At 47.4% G+C, this 25328-nt stretch overlaps 10 protein-coding genes across 10 annotated transcripts; 4 read left to right on the forward strand and 6 right to left on the reverse strand.

The window, feature by feature from the left end:
• Positions 1-5000: 5000 nt before the first annotated feature.
• On the reverse strand, positions 5001-5210 carry ARB_04234 (uncharacterized protein; the record flags this gene model as incomplete). The annotated part of the gene is made up of 1 exon (XM_003017308.1): positions 5001-5210. One exon carries the CDS (start codon positions 5208-5210, stop codon positions 5001-5003), a length of 210 nt encoding a protein of 69 aa, XP_003017354.1.
• Positions 5211-6360: 1150 nt separating this feature from the next.
• Positions 6361-6654, reverse strand: ARB_04235 (uncharacterized protein; the record flags this gene model as incomplete). The annotated part of the gene is made up of 1 exon (XM_003017309.1): positions 6361-6654. One exon carries the CDS (start codon positions 6652-6654, stop codon positions 6361-6363), a length of 294 nt encoding a protein of 97 aa, XP_003017355.1.
• Positions 6655-11170: 4516 nt separating this feature from the next.
• Positions 11171-12144, forward strand: ARB_04236 (uncharacterized protein; the record flags this gene model as incomplete). The annotated part of the gene is made up of 2 exons (XM_003017310.1): positions 11171-11694; positions 11757-12144. 2 exons carry the CDS (start codon positions 11171-11173, stop codon positions 12142-12144), a joined length of 912 nt encoding a protein of 303 aa, XP_003017356.1.
• A 1106-nt stretch (positions 12145-13250) lies between these two features.
• On the forward strand, positions 13251-14541 carry ARB_04237 (uncharacterized protein; the record flags this gene model as incomplete). Its single annotated transcript, XM_003017311.1, has 2 exons — positions 13251-13823; positions 13888-14541. 2 exons carry the CDS (start codon positions 13251-13253, stop codon positions 14539-14541), a joined length of 1227 nt encoding a protein of 408 aa, XP_003017357.1.
• Positions 14542-14789: 248 nt separating this feature from the next.
• On the reverse strand, positions 14790-15699 carry ARB_04238 (uncharacterized protein; the record flags this gene model as incomplete). The annotated part of the gene is made up of 3 exons (XM_003017312.1): positions 14790-15360; positions 15430-15554; positions 15610-15699. 3 exons carry the CDS (start codon positions 15697-15699, stop codon positions 14790-14792), a joined length of 786 nt encoding a protein of 261 aa, XP_003017358.1.
• Positions 15700-16032: 333 nt separating this feature from the next.
• Positions 16033-17010, forward strand: ARB_04239 (uncharacterized protein; the record flags this gene model as incomplete). Its single annotated transcript, XM_003017313.1, has 3 exons — positions 16033-16380; positions 16403-16622; positions 16808-17010. The coding sequence occupies 3 exons, from the start codon at positions 16033-16035 to the stop codon at positions 17008-17010; spliced, it is 771 nt and encodes a 256-aa protein (XP_003017359.1).
• Positions 17011-17376: 366 nt separating this feature from the next.
• ARB_04240 (Cupin domain protein) lies at positions 17377-19460 on the reverse strand (the record flags this gene model as incomplete). The annotated part of the gene is made up of 4 exons (XM_003017314.1): positions 17377-17575; positions 17678-17903; positions 17963-19249; positions 19352-19460. The coding sequence occupies 4 exons, from the start codon at positions 19458-19460 to the stop codon at positions 17377-17379; spliced, it is 1821 nt and encodes a 606-aa protein (XP_003017360.1).
• Positions 19461-20081: 621 nt separating this feature from the next.
• On the forward strand, positions 20082-21167 carry ARB_04241 (uncharacterized protein; the record flags this gene model as incomplete). The annotated part of the gene is made up of 1 exon (XM_003017315.1): positions 20082-21167. One exon carries the CDS (start codon positions 20082-20084, stop codon positions 21165-21167), a length of 1086 nt encoding a protein of 361 aa, XP_003017361.1.
• Positions 21168-21454: 287 nt separating this feature from the next.
• Positions 21455-22802, reverse strand: ARB_04242 (uncharacterized protein; the record flags this gene model as incomplete). The annotated part of the gene is made up of 2 exons (XM_003017316.1): positions 21455-22479; positions 22652-22802. The coding sequence occupies 2 exons, from the start codon at positions 22800-22802 to the stop codon at positions 21455-21457; spliced, it is 1176 nt and encodes a 391-aa protein (XP_003017362.1).
• Positions 22803-23105: 303 nt separating this feature from the next.
• ARB_04243 (uncharacterized protein) lies at positions 23106-25232 on the reverse strand (the record flags this gene model as incomplete). The annotated part of the gene is made up of 1 exon (XM_003017317.1): positions 23106-25232. The coding sequence occupies one exon, from the start codon at positions 25230-25232 to the stop codon at positions 23106-23108; it is 2127 nt and encodes a 708-aa protein (XP_003017363.1).
• Between the last annotated feature and the right edge of the window lie 96 nt (positions 25233-25328).

Below are 25328 nucleotides of genomic sequence, written 5' to 3' on the forward strand. Positions count from 1 at the left end.
ATCACTCTGTGCCACTGGCACAATTCAGGTTACCCCTGTATATCGCCGAAGGGATTATGCCAGCACGTGAGCTTTCATTTCAACATGGCCTTCGGAATGTGTTACCGCCAGGAACCACAACTGATCTGCTCATACCGAGTAATCTTGCTGATGAGCTGGTGAAGCTACCTATGAGTCCTGATCGAGGACATATCCCGTGTCTGGGTATCCGGAGCACTCCGCGGGAACTTCTATCGATTCTGACTTGATTCCAGCATCAAAAATGGGGTATCCATATTGGCTCAGATGACTGAGATTTACTATGCAGACCTAACCTAGCTCTGTGGTTCAAGAAAAACGACTATCGATTTTTCGTGATTCCTGTACAGAGAAGATATTCTTGCATAAATATTCGCACGACAGCTGCGAGAACCCGCAAAAGATGATAGAATCTCTATTCCGGAGCGACGATCTTAGATCAGACACTCGAGACGGCTGAGGTCACCGCTACTAAGAACGGCTATCATTACTTGTGACGGACGTGTTCGGGCTAAACGCTTGATACCAAGTAGACCTGCAAAAATCGCAACAAGTGAGGCGAAATGACGCTTGCGAAAACACCCAGCCAAAGCTTTCGAGCCATTAAATGAGGGATTGTAGATTTACCTATACATCCCTGTTTGCTAGAGGGGGCCAACGTTTCCCTAGCCGGCTCATTTGCATTGCTGATTTATCTGGGAGCGTTGGGGCCAGAAGAAGAGTGCTGCGTTCTGTGTCTCAAAAAAGGTTTCATGTGGGAGCTTTTGGCTTCCGACTTTACCCAGCTGAGTCGTAAGAGGCAGCACACTCCGTGTCATATGCAATATGAACCTGTTTGCCTATTGGTGAGGATCTGACATGTTTGATATCGACCTATCCCCAAGTCAACTCTCCAAGACAGGACTGATAAAACCAGAGCAACGCTTCTGAGCCCAGAAGATCAACGTACTTTCACCTTGAAGCAAGACGGGTGCTTATTTTGCGCCGACAACTCGCGAGTTATCGTGATGGTTAATTTCAAATATCAGCGCAAGTCGGCCTAGGATTTGGCGCCACATTGTACAGCTTACGGTAAAAATCAGCGAGAGACACCTGTTTTTGGATATTCATCCGGCCAGAGTCAGGATTTACCCCTCAAGGAGTGTTTACCGGCTCAATCAGACCAGATCTTGCTCAATGTATACAGTTTCGCTTAATTAGGATCGTACCGAAGAGGCGCTGGCTGATGACGCGCAGGTAATTGCATTTCTTCAGGCCGAGTAAGGTAGGTTTACTCTCGCTCGTCAAATCCATCTTCCTCAGGCGATCTCGTTCGTCTGTTTGTGCTCTAATACTCAATTATGATCTGCCAACTATAATATCAAGTCGCAACGCAGTAATAATATGGTCGCGATATAGTCATAGATCACAGCTACCGAACTTGAGGGGGAAATCTTAGCTCCAGAGCACAAAGCAGAACGTGAACAGTCAAGGACGAAACAAGGAGTGGGAACAAACGATCCGGGATAAACATGCAGCAATCAGAAAGAAAAAAAAGAAGACATTTTCTTTCTTGCTGTCACCAATATATTATGCGTTCCGCGTAGACGGGCTCGCTCCATCCCGCTCAAGCCTGGACCTGGGCAAGGCATCGCCGACTGGGGTTGGGATTGAGTGGGTGATAGACAACCAGGCAACCAGAGAGAGAGAGAGAGATGCAAAAATAGCACGGTTGACAATCTGTCAAGGAAGACGGACAGCAGATATTGTAGGTACTTCCATTGGCTGGCAAGGAATTTCGAGAGACGAGGAAGCCGGAAGATCCTTCTGCGGTGGCTTTCATGGCTTCCATGTATATGGGGAGACTACTCCGTAGAGAGAGTAGGGGGTTACTTCAAGTTAGCCGATGGGATTGGAGGTCGCCTTTTCTTGAAGATCTAGCCTGTAGAAATCAGGTACGAATATTTTAATCTCCGGGGAGTGTGGAAGTCGCTCAGGGATAGCTTTTGTCAGGCGGAAATCATCTGGGGTCGGGGAGGGGCGGCCTCTTCTTCGAATACCGCCTGCTAGCATGTCCAGTTCGAATTAGAATCTTCAAATGCATGGAGAAGGATGATTCTCGAGTCTAAGAAAAAAGAGGCGCCTTCTCTGGCACCTTTGATTAACGACTGACATCGATCCCATGCTGAAGATAAACCTTGTGAAAAAGGGGAACAACATGGCATGGCACCAGGCATCGTGAGTTACAACGTAATACAGGACCCTTCCACCCGTTGTTCTCTTGCTACCAAGTTTTATGGGCCGCTCCCTGCAAAGCATGGTGATGGGCTGCCGCGGAACTGTGTTTTGACCGGGGGTTTGACATATATTCACACCTGCCAGACCATGGCTATATTAAGCGTCCTATATGCCGGGCCAGGGGCTAGACATCGCCGGGACGGCTTCCCAGAAGTCTGGATCGGATCAGGCTATTTTATCTTCAATCACGCAATTTGAGATCCGCAGAATATTGCGCAGCGCATTAACCTGGTTAGAATATAATGGCTGGGGTTTATATGCTGGCGTTCAGGGGTGTCGGATGTTGACAGAGCAGATTTGTACTACTTATATGGACCAGGAGCTGGGATGGGACGGGCAAGGAGCCGACTCCGTTTTAACGGAGCACTTCTGCGACGAACAGGTGGCCTTGCTGGAGAGGAGAACGGGAGGAAGATCAGATTCTCATATGTATACTTATTCCCTATGGAATACGGAGAACACTACGGAGTACTGTCGATATACTACCGTGTGTACGGAGTACCGAGCTCTCACCTACACGACGGACATGCTGGCCTTCACGCTCTCTCTTCAGCTTCATGCGAAACTATCCGCTCTTGGGGCCCGCATGACTAGTTTTGAGGCGTCGATTGGGTTTCTCTGGCCATGTTCGAGAAGGGGTGGCCAGGCATAATAATAGTAATTCAGCCAGCTTGACCGTGGTTCACCCTCAACACCCCCTAGGTTCGTCCCGGCTACTGAAACCGTTAGCCTTGCAGGATAGATAAGACGTTTTCCCACGAAGTTAACTCCAAAAACAAACAAGAAAAAAAGACAAGGAAGAGAGGAGGAAAAGTCAAGAGACGGAGTTTAATAATAATACCTCGTTTCTGTGGGAGAATTAAAACAAAACAACCCCGTTTTGGTTGTTTGGACCAGCTGAAGGGACCCTCCCAGCAGGCATCTTTGGCGGACGGGATGTACTGATGCGCGCATCCTGGGCTTATGGATTCTTCTCCTTCAGCCCAGACATAGAGGCATATATACAATCTCTGCTATGGCCCCTGACGCCCCGGGCTTTGGAATGTTGCTACGATTGGTGAGACTTGGCCGGCTTATAAAGGACAGGGGTTTTCAATTAATAAATACTTCTACTGGGACGAAGGGAGACTGCGGTACTTTTTTGTCGAGGAGAAGTACTTCCAGAGTTACTTACACACATAGCCTTTTTTTTTTTTTTTGCTCCCATTCTCCGGATACGCAATCTGGGGTTGTTTCTGGTCGTTGTCGGGATTTAGATTAACCAGAGCCTTGGGCCGCCCATGAGAGAGGGTGAAGTTGTGCATCGTATAAATCCGTTCTTTGTCCAGCGTACCGGATTCCTGATATCTTGTTTCTTTTTCTTCCTGTGATGTTTTGGCTTCTGCTATTCTTATTATCTTTCTTTCATGACAGGTTCGTTATACTCATCTCATGCATGGGGATGTATAAGACGGCGTAAGTGATGGTTTCTTCCCCCTCGTCCTTTTGCCAACCTCCCAGCCTCTCCTCTGACCTAGCAAGGCACACTCAGTTAATCTAGAAGCTGTCGGTAGGCAAGGAAAAAGTCCTTTTCTCACCGCCCATTAGGTTTTTGTCTGCGGCCCTTTTCTTTCTCTTGTTCAGGGGTTGGAATCCCGAAAGACAGACTGTTGGATGACCAGGAGGGATGCAGACAGTCCCTTCCTTGGGTCGAAGGATGCCAGTAGACCGGACACATCATAATCTTATTCAGACAGTTGCGGGTAGTCGTTACACCTGTCCGATAGTGGGTTAGATGTATACAATTATTCCGTAGAGCCAACGGCTGTCATCTGTGGCACGATCCATAGTGGCGAAGTAGCCGGTGTGACAAGTATAGAGGCGGCTGCATGGAGTGTTGGAGTGTTGGGTCGCAAGTCGAGCAGGTCAACTCCTCCCTCACACATCCATCCACAGACTCAGACTGTGCCGTAATTTCCCTTACACAAAAGCTGACAGCGTCTTGTCACACGATTATCGTCGACGATGGTAAGAACCCGACAGTTCGGTTGTCCGCGACCCTTTGGGACAGTATATCCTCCAATGAACGCTCTAGGGCTTCGGCTATCTGCATGACATTGCTCACATTTCTCGTCCCCCTTTCAGGCAAAGAAGGGGGGGAGGTGGTCCGTCCTTGTCCGTCAAGGATTGGGCACTTGGCCGTCGACAGGCCTCTCGTTGTCTCTTGGTCCATGAAGCCAGTATTAAGTATGGCTACTTGGTACTCGTGAGCGGCGGCTTGGCCGTAAGGATCCAAAAATATCGTCCTTCACCCGCTCATACGGAAGTATATACATACGAGAAAGACGAACGGATGGACCCGAGCGAGGGCGGACGAGGATGAAGGCAGCGCGAAAAGGAGACCAAGCAAGCCAACCTAGCCAGACAGAGAGGCAGGTAGTGAGCTATAAGGTTCAATCCCAGGGAAGAGAAATTTCAGTTTTCTTCCGAAAACTCTCCCAGATGTTGGGAAGAGCAGGGCAAAGAACCTGTGGAGACGCAGGTGCATGCGCCAAGTGGGAGAGGTGCTGAGTCGAAGGGATATTGTGGATGGCGATGGACGGGATGGGCAGCCTCTTGGTGCTCTTGATGTCCTTCTGCAGTCAGAAACTGAATAATTGTTACATATGTAGGGGATCTTCGTCGTCATCTGGCTGGTGTCGTGTCTGATTGTTTGGAGCCAGTTGTTAGGGATAGGGGAAGGAGAAAAGAAAAGCAGCAGAACAGCGTGACTGTCGAAGGGCCCAGAGAGCTTTCGGGTTTCTCTCGGAAATCTTCTGGCCTGCCTTGCCCTGTCCTGTCTGTCTGTCTGCCAGCCTGTCTTCCATCTCGCAACTCTCTCGAGAATAAGCAAGGTGTCCGTGATAGACGTCAATACGAGCACGAGAAGCCAGCATGATTTAAACTCACGTAGCTGAACAGGACGGCATGGCCACGAAGAACTGCCGGGTCTTCCCTTTGCCTGCCTGCCTGCCTCACTGTCTCTGCTTCTGCCTTGTCCTGGAACTATCAACATTCCCTCGCTCTCTCTTCCCGTCTCTTTTAGCCTTCTTATGGACCTTGGTTCATCTTCCACTTTAATTTAACCTTAACACCTGAACAACCTAATTCTTCACCGCATGATCACTCTTGACATACTTACTCCGTCGATATACCCGTCCATGTGTAAGTATATATATAGAGCAAGATGGTACGGAGTAGTGTGTGCGAGGTTGACGTCAGGATGACATCCTCATCCTCCGTCCAAGACGGGACATGGACAGGGGCACGACCCAGAGGAGGCCGTCGGTGGCTCAAGGAGATGCATGCATGAACGCTGCTGTTGTGTGATGTCTTTTATGTATGTCCACAGGCTGGAAATCTGGGTGTAATGCATGCTCGTATGTGTATCTACCATTTCTCTGGCTGGTACGGAGTACGATTTCATCTGCAACTGGGCTGACTCGTTGGGAGGGTGAGTCTCTGCATAACAGCGTCATCGCCATGGGACTAACGCAAGCCGATCGCGATCTCTCCCTGATTCTGGGGAAGAGAGAGGAGTTGTCCCTGGTGGTTTAGCACACGAGCTAGCAAGTTGGCCAGCTGTTTTAACTAGTGTGAAGTTGGAGAAGCCTCGTCGAGTGAAGACGATTGGAACGGCTTCCACGCAAGCTCCGTATCGTCAACATCACCTCGAACTAACGGAGCATCACAAACCGACCAGCAGGGCCGTCCTCTTCTCTTCCCCACAGTCCAAACACTGAGTTAAAGCCAGTTCGTCCGCGCAGATGTGGATTGGCTCGCGTAATTTGCTCGGGGAAGAGAGGATGCAGTCTCCGGCAGGAAGCATAATATTAAGCATTTGCAAGTCTCCCTTTTCCCACTTCTTTCATTCATTCTTTTTTCCTCATGGCCCCGTTGCTTTTTTCCCCTTCTTCTTTCTTGGAGTAGTTGAATGCGGGCTGGAAAAAGAAACCCTGGGTTCAATAATTACAGACGCTGTGGTCCAGGGATCTCAATGCCGGAGCATACTCCTGTGTTTGGAACACATCACAATTAGCCAGTTGTTTAGCTGGATATTCCCTTTGTATCAGCTTGGAGCCTGTCGTAGATATATCCAGATGGCAGTAGATATAAGTATATAGTAAATCCCATGAACTCTGCAAACTCGTGGATGCCCTTTTGACGCTCTCCTCCCCCCTGAGGCCATGGAGACTCCAGGAAACCCTTCACCGGGTCGTAAGCGAAGTTACCTCGACGTATAAAGATGCTGGTCATCGAGAGATAAGCAGTCTGCTTGACAGGGTACGCTTCCAGCCGCATGCCCTCCTTGCTCGACTGTCGATGTCCATACCCATACATAGGCTATCGGGCACGACCACCGACTGTTCTTCTTGCCGCTTTTCTTTTTGCTTGTTCCAACGGCAGTTCTACAGAAAGCCGGCTGAGTCGACAGAGATCGAACTACCGACCGATAGAACTGCTGCTGCTCCGTAAAAAGCATGCGAGTTAAAACCCAGCGAACGAACTAGCCGGGGAAAGGTAGGAAAAAGGAATACGGCGAAGGCTTAGTTATAGCAAATGCACCCACTGATGTCATCGACGTAACTTCTGTAAGCCTGTATGTCTAAACGGACACGACTCGAGAGGAAACGGAAACCCAATCGTGATACAAAGCGCCAGTCAGACGGACAGGAAGAAGGAAAAGAGCCTTGTATTGGCATGGTTCAGGGGCCAACGGTGTCTGCTGGCATCGTGACCCTCACAGTACTTGGCCATTCCTGGCGCCCAAGCAGAGTTCGCCGGGTACCGGAAAGGTAGTCCGTAAGCCCTTTTTTCGATCCTAAGGGCGCAAGGGGGTCAGGGTCACGTCGAAAAGTTGAAATCGTAACGGTTTTTTTTTAAAAAAGCCATGCCGTCCACATGGGTTCGTTCCTCATTGTTCACCCCCCTTAGTTACGGAGCACGCCCGTCAGACTAGCGAGTTGCAAGAGATAGATGGCCTTCGTTTGTCGCCAGGCATCCTCCGACTACCTGTACTTATATGTGTGTATATAGTCACTTATCTCTACGCTCGGAGCAGAGCAACGGTAGAGCTAGAGAGGGGGAAAGGGAGGCAAAATATCCATGTTCCCGGTAACCAGGCTGACCTCGCGGTTTATTGGTGGAAATGCCCCTTGAAGCGAGTCTGTTCATATAATTAATCCTGATAGTCGAAACAGGATATCCCATCTTCGAACTAGCTAGCTGCTGTTATGTGAGATAGGTAGCTATCCCGCCTGCGATGCTTGAAGGAGTGCGGTCCCCCGGAGAATTCCCATCCTCGTCAGCCGGCAGAGCGGTTGCCTTACTTTTTGATAAGTCGATGTCCGGCTAATTCCCACCTTCGGGTTTGCTTTTGGAGTTTTTCGTTTTGAGCCCGGTGTAAGATGTATATACGTGCATGCAATACACCTATATCGCGAGAGGCAAAGGGGGCCTCCCTTTCCTCCTGACGGGATCGATCCCGATATGATGATAAACTAGTCAGTTGTGGTAAATTTATACGCAATGCCTCACCTGCTAGCTCAAGACTCTCCGCTTCAGCTTACCGGAACCAATGCCGCCCACACCGGTTCTTTTCTTTCCCTGGTCGGTTTGTCTGTTGCTTCTTCCCCGTTCTCCAGATCGGTTAAGCATGCATTCTGTCAGGAAAAACGGAGTTGTGCCTCAAAGGAGGGTGGTGAGCACGGGTGGTAGCTTGGTGGAACTCGCACCTTTCGAGCCCCGTAACCATCAGAGCCACTCGTTCGTTCGTTTGTTCGTTCGTTCGTTTGTTACTTCATATACGTCGCCTTCTTTCTCTTACTCCTCCTGTCGGCTGGCAGTCATAGTAGGTAGTTGGGTGATGTATTTATTATCCATGGGCCTCGAGCCGCAATGTTTGGGCCTCACCACCTGCGGGCTTCAGGCAAGAAAAAAGTAAGAAACTTTGCAGCTGCAGTTGACCATACCATAACTACTTCGGCAACTACTGTCACTCTTCCTGCTGGCCTGTGGTCACAGAATAATTGCAATCGCAGGGAGAGGGGTGGCGGGAATGACCCATATGCCTGCGTTAGGCTGCGCTGTTCCCCTTGTGGTGTCAAAAACAAAAATCACTTAACCACAGGAGACAGGCCAGCAGCAGCTTACGGCTAGGAGAAAGCCAACAACAAGCAACCCATGGAATACGAACGGGGAAAATGCGATATAGCTGCCAGTGTGGGCGTTATCAGCAAGGACCAAGCGTGGGCCGGGGCAGATGCAAGTAAGTATATACCGAGAGTCCTCCATCCTACGACTATAATCTCGTAAGTTTGAGTTTGTAGATCTAGCAACGCCAGCAGCAGGAATATGAAGCCAGCTGCAAAGCCAAACGAGTGGGACGAGCTGGGCCACGCATCTTGCTCCTGGTTTCTTTTCTTTTTTGTCTTCTTTGGGTGGTGTTTTATTTTCTTTCTTTTTTTATACCTGGAGACTAGTTGGTTAGTTATATAGAAAAGAAAAGAAAAGTACAGCAGCAGAGTAAGGGTACAAAAAGACAGTGGAGCCACGCAAGAAGAAGGTAGATGCGGACAAGGATAATAATTTCAATAAGAATAAAAAGAAAATGGCAGAGCAGGAGATGGAATGGCAATGACGGTAGAAGCGAAATGACAGGTTCCTATTTGACTGACCGATTCTTTTTTGACTGGCCTTTTCTTTTTTGTAAAATAAAAATACAAAAAAGAAAAAGTAACAGTCTGAAACCCGTTGGAATGCAGATAATACTTTTGGCGCGATAGTCGATTAAGAATATAATATCTGCGAGTTAGTACGTGCCCTATTATCATCACCATACCCCGTACTGATCACCGGGTAATGCAGGTGGGCTAAAGCTCCAAAAAAAAAAAAAATTGTAAATAGATATTGCAAAAAAAAACAAAAAAGAAAAAGAAAAAGAACGAGAGATGAAAAAGAAAGAAGAAAAAGAAAAGCGAGCGTGACAGGCGGCTAAAGAGGAGACACCAAGATATAGAACGGAGGTTGGTCGAGAGCCGGAGGCAGATGGAGTCGAGATGGGAGAGGCTTTTGGGAAGTGTTTACAAAAAGAAACACATTAAAAATAGAGATATAACAGAAGCATCACCTCCCCCCTTGTTTTTCAACCTCCATTCCACCCGCCCGGTTTCGTCCTTTCTGCACGCCACATACGCACCCGTCAGTCCATAAGTATACCCGGGAGGGAAGCAGAGGACATACATAACCCTCGTGGCGTTAGTTCAACTGCGCACTGCAACTTCAGCACATCTCCAGTCGCTCATCAATCTCCATCCTTTTCTCCCCCCTACCCCCCTTTTTTTTTTTCAGCTGCTTTTAAGACCGGACCCATAGTTCACAGCTCAGCTCTGACTTCCGCTTCTTCCTCCTTCCCCCAACAAAGAGGATACCCTCCAAAGTACAGCACTTTCGCCTCTGGCCTTGTTTTATCGTGCTTATCGTCTGGACTCTTCCTTATTCTGCAGCCGCCTTCGTTGCAATTTCCCTCTGTCGACTAGAGAAGTCGGGATATGCTGTTTGCTCGTTGTCTCAGGCTTGGTTGGGCAAAGAGTTAGATATCCAATAATTGGTCACAGCTTGATCACCGCCCCTTGCTGCTTGCAGTTCTCAGTTCCTCTCTCCCTTATTGGCTTGGTAAGCCCAGCTTCAAAAAGCACGGTCATTCTTCAGCTCCGATTGGGATTTCCCAGGTATCTACCGCTTTTCTCCAAGACAGTGAAATCACATCCGACGAACAGGTCAGGAGAGGAAAAACGAGAGGGAAAAGAAAGAAAAATCCTTGAGGACTACCCTCCCACATTTTCTCCTTTCTGTACACCAATATTGGCTGTCCTCGGGTTCGCGGCTTCTTTCTTTTTCGTTTTGCAAAGTTGGAGGGAATTCTCAATATACTTGACCGACTGTTCGTACTCTGGTCGTTGGCACGGGTTACCCTGTACACAGCTGCAGCCGCATCCTGCTAAACCCGTCATCTTCGCATCAAACTTCATATTTCTGTCGTGGAGATACGTTCTTCTTTTTCACGCCTCAAAAAAATCCCCCCTTTTTCTTTCACAGTTCAGCTTTGGGAAGATTGAAATTTCGACATCCCCACCGCCTCGACGACGCTGTACCGTCTCTCAATAGCTGCAGTTACATCTGCCCGAAAATCAGCACTCGAACAGGTATTCGGATTGAGTCATAGACCATTGTGTGCTACCGAATCCGGAGAGAATACATCGAGTCCCGATAAACTCCTGGGTTGATCCTTGGAACTCCTCGAGGGAGTTGTGGACGTTGCATACATAGCGGTAGGTCTCAATTTTCTTCTGGCAGCCTCCACCAACCCATTACTTCTTTTCTTTCCTCGGCGTTGCCCCTTCCAGTCTTAATCTCCCCTTCACTATAACCCTCTCTCTTTCACTTTCTTCTCGTCCAGAGTTGCACAATACACACGTGCAATCATTCGCGATGAGCGGGACAAAAGACGGGTGTGGGACTATAGCAAAAGGAAAGAGGCCGAACCTCACCCCATCATCCCAGCCACTATTACCCCTATATGCAACCTGGCAAGACGACCGCGCCAGATTTCTCTTATTTCCCCTTTTGTCACCCGTACGCTTTGAAATCGTCGGTGAAGAGCTCAAGCGGAGCTTCGAGGCAGATATATAACCACCATTCTCCCACACCTGGCGCGTTGGATTTCCCAGAAATCATCATTCTTCTTCCTTCGCCATTAGAAGCCCCATCCTCACCAAGAATCTTGAACTTATTCCATTTTCATATCTGAACATTGCGCTGACATTCAAGCCTGTCCACAGCTGCGGCGAGACCTATTATGGTTTTGCGCATTGTTCCATATATTGTCACAGGCAAGGTGGATATTTCAAAGCTTCTGGGATCTCCAGAGGATGAGGAGAAGAGTACAATAAGGCTCCAGGATTCAAGAACATCAGCAAACATCCACACATCAATCAGAAAAGCCCACAGCGAAGGATTCCAGTCACCAGTAATCGAAATGGGCATCCCAAACTCGTCAGTTGAGGAGTGGTCGTACCAGCCAGCTCCACAGGACCAGATCTCCATGCAGCAGCAACAACAACAACAATCGATAGTGCCATCGAAGCGTGGCAAGAGTTCTCCCACAGGAAAGGACCGCATCAAGAAGCAGTCGAAGTGGTCGGCCGATGAAGATGCTCTAATTACCATACTCCGAGGTAAAGGCATGAAGTGGGAGGACATCAGCAAGAGACTCCCAAACAGGAGCCCAATAAGTTGCCGCCTCCATTATCAGAACTACCTCGAGAGGAGGAGTGAATGGGACGAGGATAAAAAGAACAAATTGGCCCGCTTGTATGAACGGTAGGTTTTCCCCTTCATCCTCCACCTCTCTTCGGCCATCACAAAATACTGACCAGGCATAGATTCAAAGCAGATATGTGGGCCAAAATCGCCGAGGAGATGGCTATCCCATGGCGAGCAGCCGAAGCAATGCACTGGCAGATCGGTGAACGCGGTATGGCTCAACGAGCAGGAGTCACTCCGTTCACATTCTCCAACGTCGCCTCATCACCACCCCAGAGAGCCCGAAGGGCCAGCCAGCCAACTATCGGCTCAGGCCGTCCAAACTACCCCCCGCAAGTCACCCAGCTTCCCTCCGTTGCCGAACTCACAGCAGGCATTCCAGCATATGCAACAACACACCCATCTGGTGTAATGCACCACACAACATCACCTCCTCGATCTCCGCCGAGTCCTACCACACTGGAGGCATATCGAACAAACCCCAGACCGCATGAGAGGAGAATATAAAATCGAGTGAATTGCTCATTAGACGTAATCAATACGAACGATTGATGACTGACTGCATAGCGGGTCTGGGCGGACGGTTTGCATCCTGGATATACTTTTCTCTCCTTTTTTTTTTTGTTTGCTGGTACTCGACTTCCGGGGCTTTGTTGGATTAATGTCTCTTCTTTCAGGAACGTGTAGTTCTAATTATTTATGACTGTCTGGTATCTCATGTCTCTCTCTGTCGATGTTTTTGTTTGATGAGCTGCCGTCGTTCTGCGTCTTCGTCTCTTATGAAAAGCGCGTCGTTGATTGGTGCAACTTCCCTCCTTTTTGTCCGCTTATATAACCCACTAATTTGGATGACTCTATAGTTATCACGTGCACTGACATTCCCTTCAATGGCTTGGTAACATCATGTGACCCAACTTCAACCGCCCACCTACTCTTAAGGCTGCCGAAGCTGTTGCGGTTGCCCCTTTTGTAAACAGCTATCTAACCACTGGCATTCGATATCCAACGTCTCTTCATCACAACGTTGCGTCAGGACTCTCTCTATTGTTTACTAGATAGTCTTGAAAAACTTGATACACAACACGGTGAATTCTCCGTCAAATGATACCAGGATTTACAATGGCGGGCAACAAAAGAAGACGCCTCAACCCAGGTGTTGCAGACCCATTTCGGCGATACCCTGACATTCCAGAAAGCCTGCAGGACCTACCAGCCAATAGGCCGTCTACAATGACTCCAGTTGATGGAAACTAGAGCTGCTCTTTTATCTCATGTATCGAAAGTATGTGTGGCAAAGTGTTTTGTTTTATCACATCACAATACACCTGTTAATCCATTCTTCCAACAGAAACAGAATCAACAGAATGGGGTAGCCCGAAAGTTGCAGCTGCAAGAGCCATACTTGAGGACGAGGTAACTGCAGATAACGAGAAACTAGTTCGCACCTATCATCCTGCGCTGTCTGCTAGTAAAGTCGTCTCAGTATACCAGGAAATGTCAGGGAAAATATTCTGGCTGGTAGAGGCATCTGAAAGATTATTGATTATATCCATGCTGCCGGGAGGGAGATTCACATTGAGCGCGGAGTATATGCGCCTCATCCATTGAGGTATATGCTCTCCAGAGATATCCTCATTTCACGGTTCATATACCCCCGTCGAATGTTGACTGCCATGGATATTGCGGAAATCCAACGATTTTACCCCAACTGTATAGGGATCAGAATTTTTGTATCCGGATATGCCGTATTTCTTTTTAGAAATATGGCGGAAATGCAAAGTGCCTGGAGCAACGGAAACCCAGATCATGTAGGCGGTTTATTACCCCGTTTTGACATCGTGGACATAATGCCATGCAGAGAAACAATACCATTACCATCTGGTAATGGTATTGCACTTACTCCAAATTCTTTTACTTCTCAGATATGCCTTGGCTTAAAAATACGGCTTGTGGGCGGTGAAGAAGCAATTACAACTGTTACCCATGGCTTCGTCAAGCTACCCCACTCGGTACCTCGCTTCCCAAGGGTTGCCAGTTGGATGATCCGAGCAAAGCAGCGGTTACAAAGATTCCTGCCGAATAAGCCTCTTATTACGTTACCTGGTGAGGTGGAGTGCCGTCAACGGGGTGTTCTTGGATCTTTGGCCCTTGGGAAGGCTGTATTTCTTTCAAGTGAAGCCACCAATGTAAGGCCACAGTGTTATCTATAATGCTTGCACATTACGTTAACCCTAATGCCGATAACTCTAGATTGGAACCATTACAACTACATATGATAATCCAAGCCCACTTTACCCTTATCCAGCAGGATACACCCATGATTTGTCTTTGTTTACGGACTCTAACCTTCCACGCATCACTAGCCCACCGGGTGTTGGAATGGTCACTGGATGGGCAGACTATATTGATGCCCTCGAAGGAAAGCCCGTTTTTACTACCACATCTGATGTTTCGATAAACCAAGAACGACGAGTGGAAGGGCAAATAGCCACGAATTCAACAAAACAAGCAATGATCGAAGGTGCTGAGTATGTGTGGGAATCTTCTGCCATTACCGCCTCTTTGCTATGGAGAACAATAGGTAAAGATAATCAACCTGTCGACAAATTTTCGGGACCGGTTTTATGTCTTGGAAGACCCACGGATGAGAATGTCAAGGCTGTCGTTTTTCAAAATTACGTTACTCCAGTCAAGGAATGGCAAATAAGAGGGGAAGATCCTCTGTCTAGTACTTTTAATCCAACTATGAAGGCAGGCTTTTTACTCCCCAGCGAAATAAGAGAGAGCGAGATTATTTGTGAACCCAAGCAATCGCAGGAGAGAGGGTTAAATTCTCTCCCCAAGCGTGGAGAGAATCCACCTTGTGGTAGCCATGAAAGGAAATTCTTTACAGGTCCCAAGTAAACTAGCCCTTGTTTCCCAGAGCAATCAACATATCATTATACAGGCTCCCCCTCCTACGTGTTTCCTGTCTTGGGGACTTGAATAATAGCGGAGAAATGTAACCAGCAATCAAAATACCAGCCCTCCTGAATTTTCAATAATATATCTACTCTTGTATATATATACGGCCAACTCTATTCGTAGACACTATGGTAAGTGGACGTCCTCTTCTCAATACCATACTTCCGTCCAACCGCCTAGTGACAACTTCATGTCCGTGGCAATGGGCATGCGATCGCCCACCAATTATCTTTCTCGTATCCAGACTCCAAAACTCTTCCTCCGGCAGCAGCAATATTATTTTCCAATTCTCCTTCTCGGTAAAGATGATAATATCTGAGGTAGGTAGTCGGTTCTGGTTTCTTCTCTGGCTCTGTTGTCTTGCCAGCTTCACCCGCAGAGATTTCAAGCGACTCAGCCTTATTCATGCCTCTAGCTTTTGTATTCTTTGCTTTTCCCTCATTGGTTTTCAAAACCCAGGGTACCATTACATCCTGTTCATGATCTGCATCCCAGCCACGCCGGCTATCCTTTTGCTCTAAGGCCCAGACATAGATAAGCACTTTCCCACCATTTGGATCTTCTAGGGCTGGCGGTTTTAGGGTATTTAAAATGGCAGCTATTGCCCTTATCCTGCGCTCTGGAAGGGATAGATGGTGTATCACCGCGATTGAAATTGCAAAATCAAAGCAACCATCCGGATGAGGCAGACTCAAAGTGTCTGCTATGATCGCTGAGTGTGGTTGATGTTGTCTTGCGAATTTAGTCAAAGCCTCAGATCTACGCTGAAATATCAGTTCAGAGTAGGACAAGAGGGGGATCCTTGGGGGCACAATTTAAAGCTCTCACCTGTCTGAGGCTATGATAAATATATTGGAATTCACTTTCAAATATTTCCCATTGCCACACCCGACATCTAGGCCGATAGAGCCACTGGGAATATCTTTCAAGAACCTCTCGACAATTGGCCACGGCTGACACTCTGTTAGGTATATTTATTTTAATAATCGAGGAACTTAGCGAACATACTTTATATCGAGTTGATGAAAAATGGGGTGCAATTTCCTGGTAGACCTTGTGGACATGCTCTTCTTCGTAGGATTCGCTATTACTGGCCATCGCATTTACCTTCATAGAGCTTGGACCGTCCCATATGCAGAGAAAAATATATTTGCTAAAAAAAGGACCGTTGATTGATTTTGGACAACGGTTAAAGGCAAAGTGGATTGCCATAGTTGATAGCTCTCCATCCGCGCGGCTGCGGCTAACTTAACTAAGTTAACTAGTTAGTTAACTAAGAGGTACATTGCGCTTATTCCGCGTTAAGAACTGAGGGGTGATTTGTTATTTGATAGTACTTCGCACTCATCCAAGTTACTCCAAGGACTCCAGAAGGCAAACCGTCATCCACCCGACTACTCGATTCTTTCCTGTAATTTTCTTATACTCAAGATGGATCCTCTTGTCAGCCCGGCCGACGTGTCAGTACAGGTATCAGTTGCCTCTGACAGTCCGGTTGAGAAACCATCTTTTGCAACTGAGCGTCGAGTAACTCCATCATGGACAGTCACACAGCTCAAAATAAAGCTCGAAACTATGACTGGGATTCCTCCAGGCAGCCAACGGTTAATGTTAAAGTCCCCAGGACGCGAACACCAATGGATGGATGGTGAAGAAAAAGTTATTAGCCAGTGGGGAATTGCAAAGGGCTGTGAGATCGAGGTATATAGAATAACCACACTTGAATTCTGTTTGGCTTGTTTCTGGATACTACCCCCCATGCAAGTTTGGCCTGGACAGGTGTGTTCTAACAGTGTATTAGATCCATGACCAGCGCCCTGTGGCTGCGCGTCCAAACTACTCCGATGTTTCGACGACTGAGAAGTTTGAACTCCCGGATTCTACCTACGAGTCACTACCAAATAGTGTTCTTGCATGGAAGAAAGCTCAAAAACTTGGACGTTTTGATCCAAATGCTGCATCTCCAGAAGACAAAGCGAGACAACAGGTTCAGAAGGATGCCAATGAAATTAAAACCAAAGGTACTCCCCTTCTCTGCTTATTACTATTCAAGTATCTCACCAATTGGTGTTTAAATAAACAGGAATTAGAGTCTCTGAGCGGGCAATAATACTCCCGTCAAGCCCCCCGCATATCCGTAGGGGAACTATCAGATTTGTTGGTCCTGTCCCTGCCATTCCATCGCCCCTTAGCAAAACTTATTCAGGGGAAATACCTGATGATTTGGCACCAATATGGGTAGGTATCGAACTTGACGAGCCTACTGGTAAGAATGATGGTAGTGTGAACGGGGAGAGATATTTCACCTGCCCAAACAACTGCGGTGTTTTTGTCAAACCAGAGAAAGTTGAGGTTGGCGACTACCCGCCACTGGGATTGGATTTGGACGAGGACATGGAAGAGATCTAAACATGAGTTTTCCTTGATAATTTGGTCTAGTCAGGTGATAGATATCTACATTCCTACCACTCTTTAGTACGTATAATCCGTGGTTATTAAATAAAGCAAGGGATTACTACGGGCAGGACCATGCGGTTCGGACGTATATTATGAATGACAATGGCTACAATCAACATAATAATAGATGAGTGTCTCTTAACAAACCATCTACCGGTTCTACATAGTGTTTACGTAGTGCCTCGATGGTATCCGTTAGATATATTCAGAGGGTATAGGTCCATTGTACAGAATCGCTCATGCCTAGAGTATATTGTATAAAAAGTCGTACACGGTAGCGTATACTGTGGGAAATCAAAAAAAGTACGTAAACCGTCATCACCCTCCTTTGGCGCCCTGCTTGGGACGACCTCGCTTTTTACCTCCTTTCTCAGTAGCATTGTTATTTGTTTGAGTTGAAGGAGCCTCTGGCACAGGCGGGGCGGCAACGCCGGTGTCAACATTCCCATCCGCATCCAGGGGTATGCAACCTTGCGTAAAAAATATAGCTGCTGGTTTTTTATATTCATTTGCAAAGCTGTAGTTATTCCCTGAAATGGTTCATTTGGTTAGCTGTCATCCACAATTACTTACACAGGCTTGAATATTTAACTCACCTCTAGGTACCTGGAAGACACACCCCTTGCCAGCGCTGAATTGCAAGCCTGCGATATCGACCCGGATTCTGCCATAGTAAACGAAGAAAACCATATGCATTCGTTTTGAGTTTTTCTGCTTCTTGATCGCATTTGGAGGCATTTCCACAAACCCAGATCCGAGAAATGGTGTACTGAGGATCTTTGCAAAACGGAATGTAGAATCCTTGACTTCATGTGTCTCAATCGCTGAGGGAGCATAAGCAACATCTAGTCGGGAGTTGGTTAATTTTTGCCAGAATAACATAAAAATAGGTAGTATATCTTACCCATCATTTCTTCCTCTTGGGTTCCGGTCTGTTTTTCTGGGTCCCATGTTTTTACAGGGCCGTAAAAAACGCCCTCCTGTGTCTCCCAGGGCTCAGCATTCTCATCTGGCTCATCATCGGATTCACTCCCTCCCTTCTTTTTACCCTTTGATTTTTTCTTTGAGCCCCGTTTCCTCCCTGACTGGTCGATAACAGGATCCTCTGTCCTAATGATCTCCTTGATTGTAGAGAGAGGGAACCTCTGGCCAACTTCTGCCTCACCGGTTCCGTAAACGCACTTCTCATTGCGCCAATAGGCCAACGGCCGGACAGATATTCTGCCAGAGCGTGTATGCCGAACAGTGTCGTCCGATGGAGTCTCCCGTCGTAGAATATATAAGCTGCGTTTCTTATTAAGTGGTCCGTCATTTTTAGTGATATTTTCCACAACGTTTTGCAATTCTTTCTCCTGATCGACAGTCATTTGAAGATTGCTAGATTTAGCAGTCTTTTTTGCCTTCTTTGCCGGCCGTGGGTTCTCGTCTTCATTATTGGGTTCCTGATCTCGGTCTTCCTGCCGGTTTTTCGGCTTTCGTCCACGCCCCTTACCGGTGTGATTTGGTTTGGGCTCATCGTCACCCTTCTCCTCGACATTCTTGTCAGATTCTTTGCGTTTCTTGCCCTTACTTGCAGTATCCAGTACTGGTACTGGAGACTTCCCGGCCTGCTCCTCTTCTGCTTCAGATGACTCCGCATCTACATCACGATGGTCGGCGGCTTCATGGTAATCACCGGGGCCTTCAACAAACCCATTATCCTCCGCCTCATCCTCGATTAAATAGTTGGCGTCATCAGAAAAGTCTGCAGCATCACCCGCTACAGCTTCAGAACCTCCGTCTTCGGCCTCACTCGCCTCTTGTTCTATGTCCTCTTCTTCGCCCGCATGCTCGCCCGCACTCGCCTCTTCCTCTTCCTCTTCCTCTTTTTCGTCTTCATCTTTATTCTGTTCCGCTTCTTCTTCCTCTTCTGAGCCCGGGTGTGACTGAGTTCGAGCTTGCTTCAAAGGAGATTTTGACGCTTGAGGTAGCGGGTGAGTTAGGTTGATTGTTCGTTTTGCAGCCACATGTGTAGAAGTAGGACTTGAGAACTCGCTCTGTGGTAGAGGAGAAGAGCGCAACCCGGGGGTTCGTCGCGGAGATCCGCTCATGAGGGATTTCATCGGAGAGCGCGATCGCGGTGGAGGGATGTAAGCATTTCGGCCTCCCCGTCTGGCGGACAGTACATCTGATGGATCTGGAATACTGCTGCCTGGTAGTTACATGTCCCGTAAGCTATTGTTGTAGAGAAGACTACACACTGAACACCCGTTGGTATAAAAACGGCTTGATGGGAGCAGGCACAGTCACTCACTTCCTCCAGTTTCCATTTCCTCTGAATTCATCAGCCCGTCATTGGCGAACCCGTTTGTTCTCACGGGAGATTTCTCGGGGGAAGAGAACATTCCTTCGAGCTCTTCCATGCCATGTTCATCGCGTTTGCCTTCCTTTAATGTGATTCCAGTTCGTCTTAAAGATGCAATGCGCGTCAGTTATAAAGCTGAACAAATTAGGGGTTGCCAAACTACCTTCCAGCTTTCCCAACATTCGAATAATCGAACTCGCGGCTCTTGACGGGGGGTCTGCGCGCCGCCATTGTCAGAGCTGCTATGTGTATATGATCCAGACAGCCGATGCGAAACCGAGTTGCCGAGCGAGGTGGTCCAGCCAGATAAAGGTATATAATATCTTCAACCAAAATAGCGGCTGTCCTTGTAGTGACCGCCTATGTCTGCGATTCAACGTCCCTCCCTTGAGTAGCTGTCACCAAGCTATGCGGTTTTGATGAATTACTTACCAACTCGCGGTATGGAGTAGAGTAGTTAACTAGTTATTATTATTAACACACGAAAGAATGCGGCGCTAAACCCAAAGACGCGCCAAAACAACCGCGCTTTAGTTAACTATCAATCTTATCTTCGAAGTCAACAACGACCTTGGAGTTTCAGCTTCTCAAAACTCGCTTGTAGCTTATCTTCTAATAATACCTCGGTAGGAAGAGAGAGAAATTGGCCTTGAGATTACGGGATCACCTACCTTGCTTGATGGAAGATTCTCAGAATGAATTGCTGGACGAGCCAGTTCCCGAGACAATCAGCTCCAAGGGCATATATGTCCCCCCATCGGTCGACCATTCGAGGTTGCTAGCAGGGGAATCTTACTCCCATTATTCCTCCTGTCCAGCCAATATCATACCATCAGTGAAATTATCCACCGAAGAGAAGAAAGCAGAGCCTACGCCATGTGTACTTGGGATCGACGAAGCGGGTAGAGGGCCAGTTTTGGGTCCCATGGTCTACAGCGCATTTTATCTCCCCATACATCTTCACAAATCATTACTTGCAGATGAGCACCATTTTGATGACAGTAAGGTGTTGACCCCCGAAGTCCGGTCAAATCTCATGCGTTCTTTGTGCACACAAAGCCACCCATTACACGACTCATGCGGGTGGGCAGTCAAAGTTATGTCCGCCCGAGACATATCCTCGGGGATGCTACGACCTTCTATGGCGGCTGTTTATAATCTCAATGCTCAGGCATTAGATGCGACCATTGAAATAATACGTGGCGTGGTCGAAACTCAAGGCATCAACGTTAAGGAGGTTTATGTTGACACCATCGGAAAGCCAGAAACCCATCAAGCCAGATTGCTACGAGTCTTTCCAGGCTTGAAAATTACTGTAGCCAAAAAGGCTGATTCATTATATCCTTGTGTCAGTGCAGCGAGCGTATGTGCCAAAGTCACAAGAGATGCTGCCCTGGAAGCATGCTACGAAAGTTGGCTGAATCAAAGGGAAAAGCAAAGGACCCTAGTAACAGGAGAAGACGAGGCAACTACCGCTGATGAAATATTAACTTGGGGTAGTGGGTATCCATCTGATGGAAAGTGTGTTGGATGGCTTAAAAAGGACATGAACCGGTTGTTTGGCTGGGGAGTTGAATGTCGATTTAGCTGGGGTACATCGAAGGAGCTTCTGGAGATAAAATCGGGGCTCAAGGTTGACTGGCCTGCTGAAGAAGACGATAGTACAATGCTGGTAACTCAGTACTTCACATCCAAATCAGAGACTGAAGGCCCAGTGAATGAATTGCGGGATTGGTATGGAAATAAACAAGAGGAAATATTTTAGCTGATGAAGCGGATACCAAAATTCAAGGGGGGGGGGGGGGGGGGGGGTGTTATAGAATATATATGTCATTTGAGACATAACAAAGGAAATTAAAATGTTTAGACAAGAAGTGAAATGAACAGTAATAAAAATATTCTAAGCATCTCACCCAAAACCTAGAGCTCCGTATGAAGAAAAAAGAAAAAGAAAAACCGCGCCTCATTTGCTACTCCAGTTGGCCCATTATCGAAACGAGAAGACTGTTCAAAGACAAACAAGAATGGAAATTAGATGTACTTTATCGGCTCTTACATTGTGGCCGTGGAGAAATAGTAGTTGTCCCAAATATACTCATAGTCTTCAACAACACTCCCTACAAGGCCAAGTAGGGGCTTATCGCGTAAGGAGTTTGTAATGGATTTTATCCATGATCTTTCACAGGCGTTAGTTTTCTCAGTCCACTCAGGATAATAGTAGGTAGATACGTACTTCGTAACGTTTTCGTAGAAAGCACCTCTCATAATCCACCATCCCATGCTCCAGCCTCTCTTGCTGAGTTCTTCTCTCTCCAGTTTGGATAAGCCACGAAGGCCTCCTGCTACCCTATCACGGAATTCTTTTTTGGCAAGCTGACGACAAGTAAATTCCAGTCCAAAACCAATAAGCCAAGGAGTCCAGCTCTTCTTCTTTGCTCTATATCTCTGGAGTGCGATCGCATAAATCAGGGGCCGGAGAATATATAAGACCTCTGCTAGATGACCTGTTCCAGAAACCCGGTGCAACAATGTTTGTGGTGACCGAACATCATCCGCTGTTAAAACTTTAGAGGTAAGATAAGCCGAGATATCATTTGCGTCCGGCAGGTTTGGTAGCGACATTCCTGTTCGAGGCATTGACCAGCTTAGATCAATAGCTTCAGATGGTTCGCTTGGTGGTGTTTCCATGCCATTAAAATCACCATTATCATCTCCGTCTGATTGTCTTGGATCAACCTCTCGTTCTGGGAGTGGCGGGCTGACAATAGGCCTAGAGTTCGTTAAGCGCAATAATATTAACCGACAGAAAGCCTTCACTGCTTCTATAAAAACAATGACGCGCCATCGAAGTTTCTCGCCTTTCCTGCGTGCTGCCATTTCCCATAATAGTTCGGTATACTTGACCATCTGAAGCGCCAAAGCAACTTTGTGGTATATGGGTGATTGGGAGGTCCAGTATTTGGTATATCGAGTGTGCGGAGTAGGGGTAGGGCGCGGTTGGGAAAGTGGGAGGCGAGCTATAACACGCGACACAAGAGAGTCATGGTAGAGTGAAAGTAGCTGAACGCCGGAGTGAACTATGTTAGGGTGTCTATTAGTATCGATGCGAAGCCTTGTTTACTGCTGTGAAGTTAAGGAGTAACGCACTGGATTCCGATGCTAGTTCCGCTTCCCTAAACCGACCTGCAGTGAAGTATTAGTACAAAGAGCAGAGTCCAACAGTGGCAACGCAAGTTAAAGCCTATTTACCAGGTATGATATATGTTAAAGAGCGTAATGCCGACTCAACCTGACCAACTGAGCTAGCATTCTTGGTGACAAACTCCTCGTACATCTCTACCAGCTTCGCAGGCTGGAGAACCTCCGGAATCTGATCTCGGAAACTCGTCACCGACCTCATCTTAATCACTTCATTAGATCAACTTCGAAAAGACGGCAGCTTCTCAGCATTCGGTGGAGGGCAAATGCTCGGTTGTACTTTGTATTGTTGCGCTGTTAACAAAAGTTTGGACGAAGTTGCGACATGCCTCGGCATGGGGATGTTAAGACCTTCCACGTGACCAAGATTTTAGTTAACACAAACCTTAATCTAACATCATTAAACCATCAGGGGGGAAAGCACTAGAACTTGATGAGAGCATCTGAACACTCTAGACGTGCCTGGCTTATTCTATCTACGACAAAGATTGCTGATATATTATCATTATTCATCGGCAAACTTCCAATAGCCGTCATCCTTGCATGCCTCCTTATATCTATCAAGGACCTTTTCCCGCTCCAACTTTCGTGCCATCATCCTGTCCCGCTCAATTTCTTGTGTGTTCGGCATGTCGGTTCTCCAATACCCAGGGGGTGACCCTCCAGGGACGTGCGCATTTCGATGTTTGCTGAACTTGTTTGAAAGAACACTAGCCTTTGCTTCAATTAACACATCACGGATCTCAATCGGGGACTTGCCCTCCAAGAATTTTCCGTAGTTACTACCTAAATCTCCTTTTAAGAGATCATGGTCTGCGCGTGACAATGTACCTAATGGACGAGGCTCTTCGCCAATCTCGTCTTTAGCCATGCTCCGGTAGACTGGGCCACAACATTCCTGCCTTAGACACCCACGAAGCTGTTTTCTCATGCTCTTATCTCGAACAACTTCGTCAAAGGCATAATCTAAACCCTGGTTTTTGTTCGGGTTAAGTTTGAAATGTTCTAGACCAAGTTCACTGATTGGTCTATCACGAAAGCAGGATCGTGGCCGTATCTCATCATCGTCCACTTCCTCTGGAAAAGGAATAATATCATGGCTTTCCGGCTGTTGTGAAGCATAAGGTGTCGCCGCACCTTCAGCCTTATTGTTCGGTGTTTGAGGGGCTACAAATTTGTCAGGCTTAGCTATGACGCTCTGAGGAGTTGAAAGCAAAACTGGTCTTGGTGTATGGCTAGTTTCCAAAAGATCTTGGAGACGTGTCTGCCGCATTTTTGTTGATGGCGTACTTTTCTTGGCACTATCAGTCATAGAAGGACGCGACGATCGCCGGCCTGTTAAATATTCTTCAGCTTCGCCGTCCTCAGCAACACTTGGAATGGCGTGAGCTCCTCTTGAGAAATGGGGCTTTCTTCGTTTTGACTGAGGTATTGATGCTTCGTTCAATTTGCACGTAGGAGTCACATTGGTATCAACCGGTCGCAGGACTTGTCTCCCGCGCTTTTTGCTAGGTAGTTCCGTCTGTTTATTCGCAGGAAGGTCCAATGGATCATCCTGGAGCTCAGGCGAGGGGCTACGCCTGTCTGGCAAGACTGTGAACTTGGGTCTAGGGAGTGGTGACTCAATGGGGTCAAGCGTAGGGCTGGAAACAGGGTCATGGTTATGTTTTCCATGGTCTTCATGATGCCGGATATCAGATACCAAGCCAGGCGGGCTGGGTGTTGGCTCACTCTTAATATTAAAAGGTTTTTCAGCGGTACCGATGTCGGTAGGACTCTCTTCCACCTTCACAGCACAATACGTAGGGCTTGGAACTTGCTGCTTGCGGACTGGTCTTTCTTTCACGACTACTGGGGTATCTGGTGATTCAATGGTTTGAGGTAGCCGGCGCTCATCATACCTTAGGTCTTGCGATTGGGTAGATGCGAGGTCTGAATGATGTTCTCTGACCTGTGAACGAGTGGGAGTCTTGTTCTGATAGTCGGTATCTTGGGCAATATAGCTCCGAAGGGGAGGGAGGACTGGAGACTCGGCGATGAGCATTTCCCCCACGTGCTCTGGACTGACTCTTTTGAAAATCACCGCCTCCCCATTAACAGTGGTTTCGAAACTGTCCTTCTCCAGCAGTCGATTCCAGAGAACTAGCTTTTCTTTGGAAGCCTTGTGGTTTCGACGCAGTTTACAAAATGACTTTATCAAATTGATATTCTCTGCGTAAAGCTCGCCATAAAAGCCGGCAACGCGAGAGTAGAGATCATAGTCCACAATTCCTGGAGAAGACTCAAAGTGGTATATAATAACTTCAGGGTCATGCTTTTTCGCCTTATCAAGGAGATTCTTCTCAAATGCGGAGTCATCCTCGTGTAGATGAGCGCTATCTCTATCCCGGAGTTCTTGCTTGAGATCATCAACGGCGGCCTTAAGAGCACAATTTTCTTTGGATAGGGTTTCGATCTGTTCCTTATTCCGTGTTTGAGTGTTATCATATTCTTTCAGCCTCTGAGAAACCGCCTCGAACTCCTGTTTTGTGGACTCATACTCCTTTGACGTCTCCCGCATAAGCCTGAGAGCCTCGTTGTAGTGATGTTGGCATTGTGAGAGGTTTTCTGTTAATCGTGCTAGTGAGTCCATGTATATTTGGAATGCAATCCCGTGGGTGTTGACTGAACGCAGGACGTTGATGTCGTTTCTGTCTTCGTCTTTGACTGCATTCTGTGCAACAACGCG

This window comes from Trichophyton benhamiae (genome assembly GCF_000151125.1).
Source record: "Trichophyton benhamiae CBS 112371 chromosome Unknown contig01293.0, whole genome shotgun sequence".
NCBI classification, from domain to species: domain Eukaryota; kingdom Fungi; phylum Ascomycota; class Eurotiomycetes; order Onygenales; family Arthrodermataceae; genus Trichophyton; species Trichophyton benhamiae.